The 20,940-nt window shown below is 38.3% G+C and overlaps 1 protein-coding gene across 6 annotated transcripts in view; it reads right to left on the bottom strand.

Annotated features, from left to right (window-relative positions):
• HTR4 (5-hydroxytryptamine receptor 4) overlaps positions 1-20,940 on the bottom strand; it is a 171,558-nt gene that overhangs the window by 147,781 nt on the left and 2,837 nt on the right. For 5 of the 6 annotated variants that reach the window (XM_079144790.1, XM_079144785.1, XM_079144788.1 and 2 more), the window contains exon 2: positions 5,446-5,518. In XM_079144790.1, the coding sequence (XP_079000916.1) occupies positions 5,446-5,471 (26 nt within the window). In that variant the 5' untranslated portion in view covers positions 5,472-5,518. Of the gene's footprint in view, positions 1-5,445; positions 5,519-10,011; positions 10,064-20,940 lie in introns of those variants that run through there. The other variant, XM_079144789.1, reaches the window with a different exon arrangement.

Here is a 20,940-nt window from a genome sequence, read left to right as displayed (position 1 = left end):
CCGCACTCTCCTGGTACTCTGTGGTAAAGCTGGCTGAAGTTGGGCTAACAGCACTGAGGAAGCTGACCAGTGTCGCACACGTGTAGAAGATTGCTAGCTTAAATCCACCACCAGCGTGTTTTACACATGACTTTAGAAATACAAATGTGTCATCATCCCTCTGGCAATCTGTGACATCTCTAGCCTGAAGTCCCCTGTGATCCCATAAAATAGAGGGGTTTTCAGCCCAGGGTGAGTCTCAGCTTATATTCAGTATGCTCCTGATCTAATCAAAGAACTTAACTGCATAATCACCATCTTGTCATTCAAGCAATAAAGTTGAGTATTATTCTCATTTACATTTCTAAAGCAACATAAAAATAACCCCTTTTAAATGGTACCCACTCACTTTCTCCTTATATGCTAATGCATGCCAGCATTTCAGAGCCTGAAGAGAGACTTCCTGCAAAACATTCCAATGCCTTAAAGTTGCACCTGTTCACAATTCCAATTGCCAGGTTACAAACATGAATTAATTCTGGTTCCGAATCAATTCCATATTGATCAATCTTTAGGGCAGACAACTTGCACACACTGATTTCAAGTTCTATGAATTATTTCAAGACTTTGGAATGCTAAGCATTACAAATTCCAACTTCATCCTCAGACTCTTGTGAAGCAGGATATGTATTGTCATCAATATTAATAATCAAATCTAAAACCAACTCCCAAATTTAAAAAACTACTATCTTTTTCTCTTTTCTAAAACTGGACAATTTCAATAAATTCTTGTAGTAACAATGTTGCCTAATTAATATAATTCTTAATTTGAAGTAATGGATTGCAACTTAGCACCATGACAGAATTAAGGCAATTGAATAATTAATCAGAAGCCAGTCACTCACTTTTCTTATGGTTTTTAATTAATGTTGTAACAAAAACTGCTTTCTCATCCAAATTACATGTTCTATGTTTTAAGTATTGAACTTTTGGAATTTATTCATATTTTCTGTGTTGTATATTAAACCTTGCCATTCTGATTTTCTGTTTAAGAAATTTAGTGACCCCTTAGAACCTGGCATCAAGTCTCATCAAAAGGAGAATAAAGCAATATTCTCCCCCTGAAAAAATTATTCCTTCTTAGTTTCCTTTCTCCCTCCTTCCCTCCCTCCCATATTTCCTTCCTTCTTTCTTTCCTTCCTTATTTTCAGTAGTTTGCAAAAACGAACAATATAAGAGACAAAAAGAGTTGGGTCAATAAAATAAAGGCATGTAAGAGCCACAGTACCTACCCAGAGGTCATCTACCCTTGTTAGTGGTGACTACAAATTTAGCTCTCAGTTTTCTAGAACCTTTGCTAAGGGAGTAAAATGCTACCATTTATGATTAATAATTCCTATGATATGCTTTTTTTTAGTTTCTAATGAGAAACATTAATAAGAAAATACACAATTTTTTGTAGAGAAGAAACAGAATTATAAATAAGGGTATTCTTACTAAAGAAGGAAGAAGCCCCAGAGACCCTGGGGCAGCAAAGTAGGAAAGGATTGAGAACCCAGAGGGCAAGTAGTGAGTCAAGGTGGAGGAAGCGTCAATCAAAAAGAATCAAGATAAAAAATAAAACTTTCTTCTCTCAAAGTCTAAGGGTATTATTTTGAGAAGCTTCAAGTGCAAAGTCCTTAGCATGGACTTTCAACCACCTGTTCACATCTTGCCTGATTCCTGCACTTTCTGGAACTAGAAACTGATAGAAAAAAATTCTTAGAAAGCAAAGACTTTTTAATTGTAATAAATGCCAAGAAGAAAAGGACAGAACCTGGACTGCTTTAGGGATCACATGTCAGTGGAAGAGTCTGGTAGCTAAACAAAACAAAGTGTGGGCTATCTCTGAGGTTAGGGAGGACTTTAGGGCTACAATAGCAAGTGGCTTCACAGACTTAGGGATAGCACTGGGGGCAGGGGAGGCAACAGAAAGCTTATTCCCCAAGCTCAAGCTAAGAGAGTTCTGCAAAAATTAGTTACTGCAAAAATCACCGAAACCTTCCTTCAACACTTCAAAAAGAATGCAGCTGTCTCCTCTGGAGCCCCAACAAGAAGCAAACAGACTGAAAAAATGAACAGGTGGGTGTCAGATAATCAAAGAGTTGCTTACTAACTGCTAAGCTTGTGAGACACTATTTATCAAAGGGCAGGACTGGTCAGCTAGGCCCTGACTCATGTTCATCATGAGTCAATCCAACAGACATGCAGGCTTTCTCCTACAATGGAGGCCCTCAGGAGGAAAATGCTTGTAATGTTTTTTTTTTTTTTTTTATTTCTAAAACCAAGACCTAGTATTTCTTTTTGATATCCTTTTAGTTCACAAAGAACACAGCTCATTGTATATCTCACTACGGTGGTACCGATCATTGTATTAAATCTCTATTTGGGTGACTCTTCTAGCTAGATGTGAGAATCTTAAGAACAGGAACTTATCTGACTAGTCCTGGCACATAGTTGAGGATTTGATGAATACATAGTGAATAAATGAAAAAAAATGTACTGACTGCTTCTTCCTGAACTTGGCTACTGCTCCACTTCCTAGCTCTCCAGGAACTCCTGAAGTCCTTGCTTATTTCTAAACACAGTCCCCCAACATTTTTCACCTTAATTCTCTGAGCATATGCATGGTGATGTGGTGTCTCCCTTTCCCGTCCCAATTTTTTTTTGATTATGTTAGTCAGAGTCAGTTTCTGATGCTTCTAGTCATGAAGCTGACAGATACATAATAGCAAAGATCTAGATGAATTACCAGACTCAATTAAATTAAGCCACAAAAACAAAGAAATGAAATGGTTAGTGTGGCCTGATGCAATTTTTAAAAGGAAGACATTTTATTTAGATCTAAATATCCACTAGGATTCTCTATCCCTTGATACCTGAGAAAAATTGGAGTGCCTCCATTTTTGAGCCTGTGGAAAGTATAAGGTTTTCCTTATACCTTTGCATGTCTTGGTTGTCATACACGGTGGCAATATAATTATGGCATGTGCGTCACAAGAGTGTTTTAAAAATCAAATGGGATAATATAAGTCAACTTACAGCTCACAATGCCCTTGAACATTCAGCACGGTAAACATGTAACACCCAATTCAATTCACCGTCAGGCTTGGAAAGACTGGGTTCTAGCAGAGGTGCCCACACATTCTGCATTATATAAATATATATACATATATATATATTTTTTTTCCTAACTACTCTCCAATCCCTCATATTCACTGTGCCATTGGTTGTTTTGCCTCTTGCCAAGCACAACCCAGACTCTCCTTCTTTGAATTTTCCTTCTCCAAACTTCTTCCTCCTTTGTTCATTCATTTTCTGTGTCTTCAGACCAAGTAATAGGACTCCTCTTCTGTGCTGGGGAATTTGACCCTTCAACTCTCACTTTATTATACAGGCACTTTTCCTGCTCTCAAAATGATAAGATTTACTCTATCTAGTTTAGCCTAAAATATCAATTTCTAGAATCAAGTCATTTGCCATTATGACTTTTTCTACATTCCTTTATTAACAAATATTTTAAGATCACATATGTTAAAATAAACTGACACTTAAATTTTAAGTAAATTTATATTAAAAGAGAATTGTATTTTACTACTCTACGTCATAAATAGAATTTCTCTCCATGCTAAAAAAAATCAATGTTTAATTTTGAAATAAAAGTTGGTGTACCACTTAATCTCACTGTGTGTTTCGAAGGATTGCATGTGCATCACAATCTGGCAAATGTGAGCCACGACATCCTTCTCCATGGACACTCAGAGTTTGTACTGAGGAGGAAATGAGTGGAATGCCCGTGACATTTGCCTGTTAGTAATATTGTGGGTAGAGAGGAGGAGTGGTTGAAGATGAACATATGCTGACAGGATCTGGTTAGAAAACTGACGGAGAGGATGGTCCAGAGACAAGATTCTGGGTTGTGATATCATCTTTTATCCCACGCTATTAGTCCAGTATCCCAAAAGAAAGACTCATTTAATCAAATTGTATTCTGCCATTAGAATCTAATGCTGCTATAAATAAATGTTTAAAGGCTAGCAATGTAAGAGATCATAATATCTGAATTATTCCCCCCAAAAGTGCTTTTTAACCAGTCAATCCAGTTTGATACAGTGCCTGGAACTTAAAACAATTTCATAATGTATTCCATTGATACTGTTCACCATGGCCTTTCAATTAATGAAAGTAAAATTGAGATTCTCTGGATTTCACTATGATTTCTCTGTGCAAATAATTTCATAAGCTTTGAGAAAAATTAAACACATGCTACTTGCTTGAAAGTCTATGTTAAGATCCTAAAACTCTGCACCAAGTTGGTTAGGATACTGGGTAAGCAAAGAAGTCCACAATGCCTTCTATCAAAGAATGTAAAATGTTTTAATGCTAAATATACAGTATTTTTTAATATGTAGGTGTGCTAGAACACAACCATATTTGAAATATATAGTACATCAATGATGAGCTGATCAACATCTGTTTATTAAATACCCACCACGTACCAGGGATTATACACGGCATGGTGAGACACATTCCACCCTCACGTAATTCCCTGGTAGGGTGGTAGTACATCTTTCCAACACAAATCATATTACACTAGGGTTTCTGTCAAGATATTTGACAGTTCCCTTTTGTCACAGCTTTCTCCTACATTACACCAGAGGCACAGGGCTTCTGGTTTATACCTGAAACATACTTTCCCAAAAGTCTCAAGTGAAAGATAATGGCTCCTGTGAAATACACAAGGAATGTGCTTTTTAGGATGTCTTCCAGCTACTGATTTCTATGGATAATCCTCAGCCTCAAACGCTAGAAAAGACATGCCATTTAAGCCTTACTGAAAACAATTTTCTTTGTACTATTTGGTTATGCCGAATAAAATGAAGCAAGCCTTTAAGAAAAACTTCCCTAGGAATCATCCTATTATTTCATCTGCAAGGTCTGAAGGAAATCACAGGAAAATGAGACAAAACAAAATCCATTTAGCTTTATGTTCACCATGTAACCATCTGATGTCATAGAACTGTATCACATAATCTCATGCTTTGGTTGAAAGAAAAAGTGAACACTCTAGAATCTTCAGGGAATTTATATCTAAAATTTAGATGAATGGGAATAAATTCTTTCCTCCATTTAAATACATTGTCCTTCCTCTTACAGAAATGATTATCTATTTTCAGATGGACCTCCATATGTAGACTTTTAGTATAGGCAGCTAAAAACATTTATAACCATGTTACACTTATCATTTATGCAGGAAAATGCTAATAAAATACTACTAATCCATCAGTATCACATTTATGGTTATATATGAAACATCAAAGAAAATCCACTTACATTAGCTCTTAACTCTATTACAACATATTTTTCAGAGACTTCCTCAAACACAAGCACAATCTATAGCATAATATACTCAGAAGTGTAACATACCTCACATTAGCATCAAGTTTGTCCATTACAGGAAATAAGCATGAGTGAGCTGGATTTCAGTGCCCACAGGGTCCTACAATGGGGGAATAAAAAGACATTAGACAAGAAAGTAATTTAGGAAAATAAAAGTCTTTGACAAAGGAAAGAAATGCCAAACAATCATTGCTTCCTATTTATTAAGATTTTGCTTAATAGATATATTTAGTAAATAGTATTATAGCAAAGAACTGTTGGCATCTTGAGGTATAGTACAGCTGAGTGTTGCAGGAAGTTTCTGCATATTGTACTGATCTCCTGGTGATTAAAACTTAAGGGCACTTATTTTTACTGTGTGTTATTGTATTTGTTATTTTTGGATCTTCCTAGAAGATCCATGATTATTTCCATGATCTGCATAAGGAACTTGGCTAATGAAAGTAGGTAACTATATTATTATGATTAAAATAGTACAATGCCTAAAATGTACTATTGCCTAAAATGTACTATAGTTAGTTTGTTTCCTTTGAGGATTTTCAGATTTGTTTTTAAAAACAGCTTTTTTTCTGAGGGTAGGTTATCACAGATTTGTTTGATAACTTAATAAACTACTGAGTACTCTTTGTCCAGAAAAACAACATGCATACATACACATACACACACACTGCAGAGGGAGCCCATGTTCCCTGAACCCAGGAATCCAGGAAACCCAGACCAAGAAATCCCATTTAGAGAAGAATTAACTTTCAAATTACTGAAACATCCTGTGGCATAGACCTTCAAGAAACCTTACATCCCTTACTGTATGGGCACTCACTAATCTCAGAAAAATCAGTGCTCTTAAGGAACTATGCGGGGTTTCCCCCATTGCATTTGTTTTACAACATGATAAATTCAAGTATGTAGAGAAAGCAGGGGCAGAGCTCAGCTGTCTGGTCCAGGGTCACCTGAGCAGGTCCTTTTTCCTTCTGAGCATCATCATGCCCCTCCCAGTAAGTGGAAGAGATTGAAAGAGAAAATCTCTGGGTTCACTTGTGGCCCTGATATGCTATAATTCTATCAACTTGTTTGCTAATTGAATCTTACCAAGAAGAAACTCTAAATCTGTTTATGCACACAACAGAACCATGAACCTCAGCCTGAGCCATTAGATCCCTTGGCCGGGAAGAACCAATCCGGTGATGTCAGCATCCACGAAGAGAAGAGCCAACTATCACAGCTGGAAAGGACATGGGATGCTCCAGGTTTTTCAGTTTGTTGTCTCTGAAACTAAAATGAGCTCCTTTGGGCATTTCTGTCTGCAGTTGTGGCAGGTGAGGGAAAGGCTCAGCCTGCAGGACTCTGTGCGCCTCACTCAGACCTCAAGCAAAGTAGTGCTGTCCGTTTTTGTTATGGTTTGTATGTGCGGTATCTCCCAAAACCCATGTGTGCGACAATGCAAAGTGAAATTATTTTGCTATGAAGGCCTTAATCCAATCAGTGAATTAATTAATCCTCTGATAGGGATTAGCTGAGTGGTAAATAGGGTATGGCTGGAGGAGGTGGGTCAATGAGGGCATGATGCCCTTGGGTTTGCCTTTTGTCTGTGAGGAGAGTCTCTCTCTCTCTCCCCGCCCCCCTTTCCCTTCTTCCTGGTGTGATGTCTTGAGCTCTTTCCTCCACCACATGTTTCTGCCATGATGTCTTCCACCACACTTTTCTGCCATGATGTCTTGCCTCACCTAGGCCCCTAAACAATGGAGCCCACTGTCTATGGACTGAGACCTCTGAAACTATGAGTCCCAAAATAAACTTTTCCTCTTATAATTGTTCTTTTCAGGTCCTTTTAGTCACAGTAGCAAAAACTCTGACTAAACAACTTCTATCTTATATTTTGAATTAAGAATAACATTTTACTTGAAATACTCAAGTACAAAGCTCTGACTTAAAGTAACAAGGTTCAATCTTCTTTCCTTCTCTCTCTAAAATCATTCCTGAGGTGATCATGTCCATTTGGGTGACCTAGAATATAGTCTGTTTACTGAAGAATTCCACAGGTTTTCTCTGTAGCGTTGGGCTTTTCCCAGACTCATGCTGCCCACCTGGCATCTCAAGTTGGATAACTAAAAGGCATTTCAAACTGACCTCTTTCTTGCCTACCCACAGCACAAAACATGCTCCTCCCCCAGGGTTCTCCTTCTTGGTCAATGGCTCCCATTTATTAGATTTATCCATTTACTCGGACCAAAAAACTTCTTTTCCTCAAGCCCCACAACCAAAGCATCAACATGCGCATTCTCTCTCCCTTGAAAGTGATTCCTTAACTCCACCATTTTCATCATCTCCAGAACCATATGCTTTGGTCCAAGTCACCATCTTCTGTCCCTGGAATGCTGCCACATCCCCTGACAGGTCTCCTGCTTGCCCACTATCATCTCCACACCCCTCAGTAGCCAGAATGGTATTTTAAAATATGTTGGATCGTTTCTTCTCTGCATAATGTTCCAGTACCTTTCTGCACACTCCAAACTCCTCACTACAGCCAACCAACCCCCAAGATCTGGGCACAGTTCCTCTCCAAACTCAGCTGTAGCCATGCCCAGCTCCTCACTGCACACCAGCTCACTGCTGTTGCTACTTTCCTTGACCACAAGTGGACTGTCACCTCAGGGCCTTTTCACCTGTCTCCTCTCCCTGGAATACTACTCAAAGATCCCTGTCTTACTTCCTATGGCTACTACTCAACTATCATTTCCTCAGTCACCTTCTCTGACCATGGAATAAAATCTCCAGACCCCATTTTCTAAAACTTTCCATTCTCTTCATTTGTTCTATTATTTCATCCTAGTACCTTCATTATGTCTAATCAATTCATTATTTTTAACCTATCCCTCATTAACACATGTGCTTTGAGAAGGCACAGAACACTGTCTTGATCACTGTGACATTCTTGGTACCTAGAAAAATGCTGGGCATATTGTATTCTTGCCATAAATCTCTGTTAACTGAGGAGTTATTCAGTTTTTCAAATAAGGAAACAGAAGCTTGGGAGTTTATGACTTTGTCACTGGGAGGCAATATGTAACAACTCAGAGTAAATATTATAATTAAAAACTAACCAGGACCATTTCATTTTAATTAGTTTCTCTTTGTTAAGTGGTAATATTTATCAGACATTGTCATTTTCCCCCTCTTCCAACCTCTGAGACTTTACCTCCAGTTTATGGATGAGGAAAATGGGTCAGAGAGCTTAACTGACTTGTTAAGCTCACACAGCTAGAATCCCGGGCTGTGAATTCCAAAGCTAATATTTTATCTTGTGTAGTTCTTCTTACCAAATCACACTTCGTCCCATAGCAGCAAAGGAGTCTTTGGATGAAAGTAGACATTTGCTACAATGTTCTGCAGAGTATCTATTCCACCTTTCTCTAGGAATTGTCTTGATTTTCTTTGGTGGAAACTCTTCCCCACCACCCAACCCCAGCTCCAGTGATGAACACACTAGCAGCACTGGCCAATCCAAACAGTCCATTCCTGGTGACAGCCTTCATTAGCTCCCTGGCTAGACCAAAAAAAGCCAACCCTGGAATTTTAGAGTCTCTCTTTCCTCTGGCGCTGTGAAACAGTCAAACTCTGGTTCCTATCAATGATGGGAACACTTCTCCGAGAACGACACTGGCCCAAAAGAAAACTCAGCTGGGACATGAAGAATGTCAATGTCCTGACTATACCATGGGAGGCTTAAGTTCCAGTTTTGCACTTGAGCTTCCCAGTTATGCGAGCCAACAAATGTCTTTATAACTCAAGTCAGACTGAGTTGGTTTCCGGTCATTATTTGCAACTAAAAGAATCCAGAGTCATATACAAGAAAATCAACATTGGGTTGGCATACAGAAGGAAGAAAACCTGGAAGGAAGAAAACCAGTTAAAATCCAGATAAAGTTCATTTGAGTGAAACTGCATTGGAAAATGTTGCAAATGTAAGGGAAGCTTCATATATTCGCTGCAATGTGCACTGCTACGTTTTGCTCATTGAAATGTAAAATTGTTATCTAACAAGCCAGTGAGACAGCATGTATCTTGTCAGAGGGAAAAGAACGGTATCAGAATAGGAATTGGTGATTAGGACCTATCCTGATTTGATTAATCAATTATAGGCCACTATTTTCTGTGGGATTCACCAGGGAGAACTAATCAGATCTGTGATTACAGCGACATCTCTTGTGGGGAAGCGTGCAAATGGTGAGGGATGTGGAAGAAATCAGTGCTTTATCTTGCATCCTTGTATTTCTGGCTTCTTAACAAACTTAACAAATTTTAACTACCAAATTAAAGAAAGACAATCAAGAGCATCTCCTGTGCTCAGGGATAAGTTGTGTCACTTCTAAAAGCTGTGGTATTTGAAATTCAATAAGATTTTTTGTGGTGTGTGTGTATACAGTTGTGTTGTGTCTTACCCCTGATCTAAGAGACCAAGAACCATACCTTCCATACCAGTCTCCTTTAGAGAAACGGTTCCGTATCATCATAACCAGAAAGAGAACCTGGAGAAGGGAGGGAAGGGGATGCCGAACAGCCCTTCCATCCTGTGAGAATGAATGAATGACTCACTGTTCTCTCAGGACCACCACAAGCTCCAGCCACTGGAGTTACTCCCAACATTTTGTATCTGTCATAAAAGTAAAACTACAGCAGAAGTCTTCAGATTCCTCTGAGCTTTTTTTGCTTGATGAATAAATTCAGACTCCTATCTTTCCTTCAAGGAATCAAGAGGAGGAAAAAGAGACCATCTTGTGTAGGCCACCCAATGCTGATTCCAACCCAAAGGTTTCTGTCTTACACGTTTTAAACAACTAAAGAGCAACCTAAAAGGTAAGCACACCGAATCATTACCCTGGTTTTTTGATTCAGAATAGTCTGAAATATTGCTGTGGAACAGTGGTTAATGGTTAACAGAAGGTGTGGAGTTGCATCTCTATTGTAAGAGCACAGTGCTCACTTGTAAATGGTTGCTGTCTATTGGAAAGAAAGATCAATGTAGTTTGGTACAGTGCCAATACCTGCCAACCTGGAGCTCTGTCATAACCTCAGCTTGCTTTGCTGTGCTTTATTTTGTTTGGATTTGGTTGCATGAACAGATATCATGCATAACTATGCTTGGATTGACCACGTTTCTTTATAGAACATGCTTACATGGGTTAAATTTCTACATCATAGGGCACAGCCCAAAACCTTTGCTTTGGACAAGCGTCACGAATAAGTAAAGCATTATTTATCTTAACTACCAAATTCAGGGTGGGAGCCTGACATAATGCAAGGAGCATTGGACAGTGGAATCACTGGACCTGGGTTCTCAGCATGACCCTGCTAGTTAACTTCAAGCAAATATCTTCACTAATACCAATCTCAATTTCCCCAGTTGTAGGATGGAAAGGGACAGCGGGGAACTAGGTAGGGTGAACACTGGGAGAAATTTAAAGTTAACTGGAGTTTCCCAAAAGTTAAAATAAATTCCTATGCCATCTCAAAGAGATTCATCTACCTGGTAGTTAGAACAAAAATAAGAGTAGATATTTGATAAGAATTAACTATTCGAATGCTTGCCATAACACCTCACTATCAGCCATGTACACCAAAACATAGTCCCAGCAGGATCACATGAACCAGCAACCTAAGCATAGTCTCATCAATTCCACATTGATCAGGATTTCCTATTGCCCAGACTCTCTTTACCTCCACAGTGAAAAAAATCAAGTCATCATGAAAAATTACAACTGTGCAAATTCTCACTAAAGAAAAGAAAAATTCCTCTCCTTGGTTATTCACTTGGACTTTGTTTACTGAAAAACATTCAGAATTCATAGGATGCTGACTTGGTAATTACTTCTGATCCTCGGTAAGTTGACTGATGCTCTTTGAAAGAATTTCACTGTGGTAAATTAGTCCTCTCTCTCTCTCTCTCTCTCTCTCTCTCTATATATATATATATATATATATATGTGTGTGTATGGTGTACAGAGATAGATGACAGATATATAGAGATATAGATAGATAGATACATAGATAGACATCTCAATTACAATATACAGGTAAAAAAATGGGTACAACCCCTTTAACAACAACAGAAAGAGCCTGTGTTCCACAAGCTGAATCTTTTTAGGGCTAGTAGCTAAAATGCCACTTAAACTAAGTCAACCCCTAATCCTAAAGCTTCTAGCCATTCTATTTCCATAACTAAATCCTTACAGAAGCCAATTCTATTACATTTGAAGCACTACTAGGCTGATATACACAACTGGGATGCAAACTGCCTTTTAATGTTTTTCAAAATAACTAAGGAAAATATTCTTCTAGGTAAATAAACATTTCTCAGCAGGGAAGTTGAGTGTCTTTGTCAAAAAAAAAAAAAAAAAAAAAAAAAAACCTTGATGCTTAAAAGAGTCTGTGTCCAATGGAAGAATATTTAAGAGCATAATCATACTCTGTGGGAAAGAATGGATTACAGGAAAAATAAAAAAGGAACATAAACTTCCATTTCACATATCACTGAGTGGAATATGAATGGAGTGTTTCTAGAAATCAGGTTCTTTTTTAAGGTAGAGGGTTTTTCCATCAAAGAATGCAATGAGGATAGTGAGGTTACAAGAAAGCAATTTCAAGCATGAATCTGGGAATTTCATGAAGAAAGAAAGAAGTCTCAGCAGCATTCAGTTATGAACTTTGGTAATAGCTTTCCTAGTGTCTCACCTTTCGACAACAGATGCAATGAAGAGAGAGACAATGGACTATGCTCCTTTTCACACAAAATAATCATATACTAAATCAGCAAGCATTTGTTGAATGGATGTCCTGACATGGTACGAAAGCTTTACTTCATAATTAAGGAATGGATTAATCCTGAGGTTGTGGCTACAGAGGACAGATGAGAGGAAGCTTTGAGAGGAGTTTGAGGCTCACCATGAGGTAGATCATTCCAATCAGCGGAGCTTTCCAATTGTTGACCTGTATGACTTGCAAGGATCCGCCTCAGTGGAGGCTCAATCAGAGGCCAGGAAACCATCAATCCGTCATGTGTGAGGGAAGGAAGCACGTTTTGGGTGATTCTGAATTCTTAAGAAACCCAAGAATGCAATGAGAGCAGAACTAAATAAGAGACTGTGGTTCTCAAGCTTAAGCATGCATAAGAATCACCTGGAGACTTGTTAAAACAAAAATGCTGGGCCCATCCTCCAAGTTTCTGATTTATTAGATTTGGAGTAGAGAATCTGTGTTGCTACCAAGTCTATGGATATCACTGATATAGCTGGACCAGGGACCACTCTTTTAGAACCGAGTTGGTAAGACATCATTCCCCAAGAATGGTTCTTTTACCACTAGAGAAAGAATATGATAAAGGTAATAGGTAGCTAGAGCATTAAGTAGTACCAGATTATAAGGTGAAAAGGATGTTCTCTTTTCATTTTCTATTTTAATCAGTATTATTGATGTTGATGAAAAGGACATAAACAGGTGTGAGCTTATTTTTGAAAATCTTCCTGTTATTTATTAATCTTTCTTTTAAAATAAAGAAGAAAAGCTTTCAGGTTCACAATCTTTAGTAAGAGACACTGTTGTCTTAGCTGGGCTCCTCATTTTGAGGCAAGGACTAAAAGCACATGGTTAATTTGGCAGATGCAGGTGCAAAAGTAGGGAAATGAGAAATGGGTCCGTTAGCCAGGGAAGCTCAATCCCACAGGGACATTCTTAGAGGTGGGGTAAAGCATATGCCTCAGAATTGTTCCAAACCCTGGGGGAGAGGACTGGGTATAGATATCTCTACACCCATAACTTATTGGTTATGGATTCACAGGGAGGAATGGATTCCAAGACACCTCCCACCCATTGTGTCTGTGCACAAAGAGAATTTCAGAAGACTGAGCATAGCTCTCCAAAATCGATGCAGGTTTGCCATTGGAAACCAGGACAGTGTGCACACCCTTTCCAGTTACTCACCTGAAGTCTAAAACACAGTTTTGTGTGTGCTGCATTTTTTTTTTACAGTTGTTTTCTATTTCTTGCTATTGGACTGGTTTCTACTTACACTTTTGTTTCTTTACACAATAAATTTATTTAAAGAAAATTAATTAATCTAAAGAAAATGCTATGCAGATAATGCTCCATATGGTATGAGAAGGTGGTGAGAATCTCAAAGGGGTAGTACTCTAATGACTTAAATCCGGGGAACACTTTGAGCACATAGGGTTTTAAAGCAGAGGTCAGCACATTTAGTTTTTTGTATAAAGAGTTGTTTAGCAGATATTTGAGGCTTTTTGGAGCATCGGGTCACTGTCACTATTATTCATCTCTGATGCTGTAGTATGAAAACAGCCACAGACAATACATAAATGAGTGGGCATGGCGGCATTCCAAAAAATCTTTATTTATGGACATTGAAATTTGAATTTCATATAATTTCCATTTGTCATCAAGTAGTCTCATTTTGATATTTTTCCAACAATTTAAAAATGTAAAAATGGTTCTTAGCTTGTAGTCCACACAAAAGTAGAGTTTGCCAACCCCTGATTCTAAGCACAACCTTGCACTCTGCCCTCTTTCTCTCAATCACCAGTGTGGGCATATTACTTAACTTTCCTTAGACTAGGGGCCTCATCTATATAATGTGAATACATATAGTGTCAACCTTATGAGACTGATGAAAAAAAAAAGCCTGAAAATGAATACTTCCAAGCAGGTGCCAGGGAGTTCACAGCACGATGTTAGTCAGCTGTAGTCCTGAGGTGGTCAGTTTCCAGCTTCTCAGGGTCTCAGTTGTTGGAGAATGAGTATTTTCTACTCTGCTTTTCCACAAAGGAAACCATGCACCTGGGGACCCATCTCCCCTACTGTGGGATGTCCTTACAGGAATCAGTTCTCTCCTCTGCAGAATAGGCCCCAAAGCCTGAGCCCAAGCAAACATAAAGGGTCTTGTACTCCTGACTTCAGAAGTCAGGTCTTGAGAGTGGTTCAAACCAAAATTTGCATTCCACCTAAATTAAGTCCTTAAAGGTAGTGTTTCAACCTTACAGACATCATGCTGCTCACAGCAGAGGTTCTCAAACATTTATCTACCTAAAAATCACTTGCAAAACTGCATATTCAAGTACAGGAATTCACATTTTAACAAATGTCCCAGTGATTCTGGTCAAGAGGATTCATGGGGTGGGACAGCCTGGGAAAGGCTGCAAGGATAGAGTGCCATCCACCCAGGTGAGCACACCCTTCTGAAATCCTCTTTGTTTTTTTCATATCTGTTTAAATGACTCGTTGTCCAAAGGGCCTAGATTTCAGTATTTGCTGTGCATGCCAAGAGAAAGGTCTCTGCAGCACGTCTGTCCTCACCCATCTACTTCTTCTGAACCTCCTAGATTGGAAAATAATTTATATAGAATTCTCTACATTAGCTCTCACATGCTCTTTATTATAACCAATGAAACATGCCAGTGCAATATCAAAGGGCATGGACTATTTACAACTTCTTAGATGGAAATTCTTGAGCAGAATCCACATCTTTCCTAGACTAATAAAATGTCATCTCATAAAAGCAGTTGTTCACAATCTCTTCCCAACAGTTTCTGGGGGGAAAAAATAAACCCAGGAACAAAACAATGAAATTACACCCATAGATTTTAGAGGAAATCATTTAACACAGAAAAGAGGGCTCCTGAGAAAGAAGCAAGAGAGGTGTAATGGTGCGTTTTATAACTAAGACTGAGCACCAAACAGAACTTTTACATGAATTACTTCATTTTATCCTCACATCACACTATGAGGTAGTATTGTCATTATCCCCATTTCACAGATGGAGAAACTGAGACATGGAAAACAGGATCTGTCCTAGGCCACACCAGGCAGTGCCTCTAGAGCCCAGACCTTTAATCACTAAACTATCCCACCAAGGATGAAGATATCAAGGATCCCCTATCTCAATTCCTCTAGCTTTTATTAACTTGTATTTATATAGTTTCCTAAAACCTCCATGTCTCCTGGCATTTGAAAGAGGATACATTTTAACCAAGGCCCAACTTTACTCTTTGCATCAAGTAACTTTGAGTTCCTTGCCTTGCTTCTCAAACCTCAGGTTTCCAGCTGTTCAATGTGGTTAAGATATCCAGCCCACCTGTCTTGCAAATCTGCTGCTACTCATGAAGTTCAAATAAGATAACATATGTGAAAAGTCCTCTGAACATTGTAAAAAACTTATCTAAAGTGGTAATTTCCCTGTCTGCCATTTTCATAAATTATTTTAAAACACTGAGAAGAAAGAAAAAGCATAATAACTTTATGAAATCATCTGTGTCAAAACTCAGATTTTCTGGAGATCTGGAGTAGGGTGTAAAGTTCCAAACCTTTGAGAAGTGAGGAAAGACTACCTCTATTTGGAAAGTGGACTATTTACTGTGCTCTATGTAATGGAAGTTGCCAGAGCTTAAGGGTCAGATGACAGGGTCTCAGGGATTGCTCTGTACCTCCGAACCTTGAGTTCATCTGCCCCTTTTCTCTTCCAGGGCAGACAGAGCTGCTTAGTGGTTAAGGAAGTGGTTTATGGAGTCAGACTGTAAGAATACAATTCCAGCTCCATCTTCTCCTCATGAATGACCTTGGGCAAGTCATGTCACCTGTCTCATTTAGTTTCCCCATCACGAAAATGAGAATAAGAAACAGTAACTTACTCTGAAATCATCCTCCCTCCCCCAAACAGGTTGATGGATGAATGAATGAACAGAACTATGATAAAGCAACTCTCACAAAATATTGATTATAAAGACAACCTGGTGAGCATATGGGTGTTCACTGTATAATTCTTTCAATTTTTCACTTAGACATTATTTTCATAACAAAATATTGGAAGATAAACCCAAAATAAGCAATGACAGAGTTGTTAAAGAAGTTAGATGAGCTGTGGAGCTCAGCAGTGTTTAAGGCAAGTGCTTGGTATGTGTTAACAATCATTATCACACAGGGAAGAGGTGGGACAAATGATGGGTCCCTCCAGCCTCCAAATCTGTGAGTCACGGTCATCTTAGGTGAACCAGATATGTGACATGCATGGGCAGAATAAGAAGTCAGACCACACAACACAGAACCCACAGGGCAGAGAGCAGCCAGGATGCATCAGAACCAGGAGCCGTGCACAAATGTGCAGGGTATGCCTAACGCAGATGGCTGAAACATGAAAATAAAAGTAGATTGTCTTTCTTAAATGCCATATCCATGTGTTTTCCCCATCAAACATCCCTTCAGGAGGGAAAATCACTTGCTTTACAGTCAAACCCAAGTTCAGATTCTGTCTTTGCCACACTGGTGTGACAGTATGGGACACATTCAAGCATCCACTAGACTACTTGTGGGAAAATCGACCATAATGACAAGGTTGAGCCCATGACAACTGTGCTTTTGCTATGACCTTTTGGTTATAAAGACTGGGCCAATCAGATTCTTCATCTTGAGAATTTGAGCTCATTGCCACAGAATCTTGGGAGTGTGTCACATTAATGAGAACAATGGAGAAAGTCATGTGCTCCTGGAGCTGAGTTCTCTGGATATGACCTTCCCATCTGTCCTGGGGTCTGATTGCTTAAATTTATAAGAAAAACCCCACTATTCTTCTAACAAAGTCCAACTTTTGCCTAAGCAAGCCAGTGTTGGTTTTCATCATATATAGCCAAAAAAAAAAAAAAATGGATTTATTAATACAATTAGCCTTCTATCTAATATGAGTCTCCTTAAAGTTTATAGGCTTCAGTTTTTTATTTGCAAACAAGAAAAACAATACTCAGGGTTAGACAGAGAAAAAAAAAAGACTAGGTATATAAAACTCCAAAGTATATGATAAACATTCAATAAACAATTTAAATTGAATGGAAACTTCATAAGAGATAGATCTGTCTGAGCAAGTACTTGAAGGTACCCTGTTTGGGTAGAGGAGGTGGGATCATGCAAAATCAGAAACAGAAAACACAAACAGAAGTGCTGATAGTTCAGGAGAAATGAGTTGGTTTGAGCTTAAAATTGGTTTTAAAAGAAACTTTTGAACTGGGATTTAATACTTTCATCAGTTACACACAAATGTGCAAATTCAAATTTCTATTGGGTTTCTCTATCATGTTAATGTGGATTTGAAAGGGAAAGAAGTAGAAAGCAACTACACAAGAAACAAAAGCTAGCTAGAGAGATAATACATCTTTCTTAACCTTCCAGAGACTCATCAGAATTCATATGACACTAGACAAGATATTAAAGGACTTCTGATTTGGATTATCCCGTGAATAATGAGGGATTTTATCATCTGAATTAAGGAAGCATTGGGGGTGGGAGAGAATTAACTCAACCTAAAAGTTCAATCGCTGAGAAAAAGCAAACATCTGTCTGAAATGTGAGGCAAAACCTAGATTAGTGAGAGGTGGAAGCTGATGGTTTAGTAGTCATTGTGCTTTCAATCTGCTCCATTCATTGACTCTAATTAGAAAAAAAATTTTAATTATCTTAAAAATATGATATCTTTTCATTTAAAATCTAAGATGGTAGATCTGAGCTTTATTTTAGTTATCCAGTAGTACTCAGATAGTGGTCCCTAGACCAGCAGCATCAGTATCACCTATTAGAAATGCAAATTCTCAATGGATCGAATACTTAGGAATTAGACCATAAACTCTGCAACTCCTAGAAGAAAACATAGGGTCTACACTCCATCATATAAGCACAGGCAATAACTTTCTCAATAGGAACCCTAAAGCTCAGGAAATAATGCCAAGAGTTACTAAATGGGATGGCAAAAAATTAAACAGCTTCCACACAGCAAAGGAAAAACAATAAGGAACATGAAGAGAGAACCTATAGAATAGGAGGAAAATCTTTGCTAGCTTCTCTTCTGACAGAGAATTAGTATATATAGAATACATAAAGAACTCAAAAAATTTTTTTCAAAAAAGTCAAATAAACCAATCTGAATTAAACTGACACTTCTCTAAAAAAGTAATACAAATGGCCAACAAATACATGAAAAAAATAATTGTTCAGCATGACTAGTAACAAGGGAAATGCAAATCAAAACTACACTGAGATTTCATCTCACATCAGTCCAAATGACAGTCATCAAGAATACAAATAATAACAAATCCTGGAGAGGCTGTGGAGAAAAAAAGGAACACTTTTACACAGCTGGTCAGTGTTGTAAATTAGCACAACCATTATGGCAATCAGTATGGAAGTTCCTCAAAAGACTAGGCATGGGTTACATATGACCCAGCTATACCATATATTTATCTTAAGTATTAAACTCATCATACTATACTATGCATGCATACCCATGTTTTTAGCAGCACAATTAACAATAGCCACACTATGGAACCAGCCTAGATGTCCATTAATGGATGAATTGATAAAGAAAATATGGTATATACAGACAATGGAGTTTTATTTAGCCATAAAGAAAAAATGGAATTATATCATTTGCAGGAAAATGGATGGAACTAGAGACCATTATGTTAAGTGAAATAAGTCAAACTCAGAAGATCAAGGGTCATATGTTTTTCCCCATATGTTGAACATAAGGAAGAAAAAGGAAGAGAGGTTAGGGCAGATCTCATGAAAATAAAGGGAGATCAGTAGAGGAAATAAAGGGAAATCAGGGGAGGGAGGTGGGAAAGAAGGGGGGAAGTGCTGGGGAGTGATATTGGTCAAATTATAGTGTTCTATTGTGTGCATGCATGAACACATGAAAACAAATGGCATCATCATGTACAACTTTAATGCACCAATAAAAATGCAGGGAAAGAAGAAACAAATGTAAATTCTCAGACCCCAAACCATATGCAGGAAATCAGAAACTCTGGAGTAAAGCCCAGCGATCTATGTTTTAATAGGCTTTGCAAATTATTCTCTTGCTTATCCAAGTTTGAAAGCCACTGTGCTAAGTAAACCATGAGGCATAGATGGCCAGGCTCTACCATTTCCTCACTGGCAGCTATCAAACCTACAGATTTCTTGACATAAGGTGGCAAAGAAAACACTCAACCTTCTTACACTTGCCTTGTATTTTCAAACTTGCTAGTAATTTTTAAGGTAGCCATCCTAACTCTGACTATATTTAAGGCGAGGCCTCTCAATTAACCTACTTGAGAGTTATTTACATTTTACTTATATTTCTGTGCCCAAATTTAACCATTTTCTACTGCTCTAATAGGAAAAAGTCAACATGATTCAAAATGGAAGAGTCAAAGGGCAAGTCAAGAAGAACAAGGAGAGAGTTGATAAAAGCATGGTGAGATAGAGTGAATGAGAAAAGAAATGTCTTCTGTGCTTTGTGCTCCTTTTACATCTTTCCTTTCCCCCACACAGTGCCCCTTCCAGTTCCCAACCCTGCCACTACTGTTCTTAATCTACACATCTTCAAACTATTTCTAAATAAGAAAGAGAAGATTTTTTTAAAAATGAAGAAATCATATAATTTCAACTGAGTGCAACTCACAACCTATAGTCTCCAGCCTCCTTCCTAGAGACAGACTCAGTTCTATAATTGGTTTAGGGGATATGAATAATCTTTTCCCCCATGGAACACCAAATCGCCTTCATACAAGGTATGGAGGTTCAGAGCATGGACTTTGGAGTAAGAAAACATACAACCCAACCCCAGGTCTGTACTCAAAAGCTGAGAGAGAACTTGGGCCCATTATTTTACCTGTGTTGGAGTCATCATATTTGCAAAATGACACTAATAGAAGTATCTCCCTCACAGAATTCTTAATGAAGATTAAGTGAGGTCATCCATGTAGAGCATTTAGGACAGTGCCTGGTGCACATCAAGGGCTGGATTAATGTGAGTTATTAAGATTATTATTATATTGCCTCTGAAATGCCTCTCAGCCTTCAGCAGCATCTTAAGCATTTCCAGGCATAGCAACGAAGCACTGAAAAATCAGTAGGGATCAAGGTAAACGTGTGAGGGTGGCTAGGCTGGAAGGTGTGAAAAGGCAGTGAGCAACACAGCAATTCTTTTGTTGTAAAATGCTTCTTCAGGAGGCTATGAGACTTGTGTATAATGATCTCAGTGATTCTCAATTGGAATAGGGAACTCTGTCCCTCCAAGGGGGCACATAGCAATGCCTGGAAATGTTTTTGTTGTCAAAACGAATGGTTGTAACTGGCATCTAATGGGTACCAAGATGTTGCTGAACATCCTACAATGCTTAGGCCAGTCCCTCACAACAAAGAATTATCTAGCCTCAAATGACAATGTTACTGAGACTTTAGAATCCTGAATTACAACATAATGCAAAGTTATCTTCATGAAGAAGACTCTGGATTTCACGGGAGGTGAGAATGGGTGCACTCTAAAACCCATCTTGATGTTTGCAGTTAATCCTCACCTCAAACTTCAGTCAATACTGTATTTCACTCTTTTCCCCTTCATCTACATCTTTTCCCTAAAGACAAACTGAATCATTTTTAAAAGATGGGTAAATATTGGAAGGTAAACATATGGTGTTAGGTGAAAAATTTTTG

Source organism: Sciurus vulgaris (assembly GCF_902686455.1).
Source record: "Sciurus vulgaris genome assembly, chromosome: 6".
Taxonomy (NCBI): Eukaryota; Metazoa; Chordata; class Mammalia; order Rodentia; family Sciuridae; genus Sciurus; species Sciurus vulgaris.
Note: the sequence above shows the minus strand (reverse complement) of the source record. Positions and strands in the feature narration are given on the sequence as shown.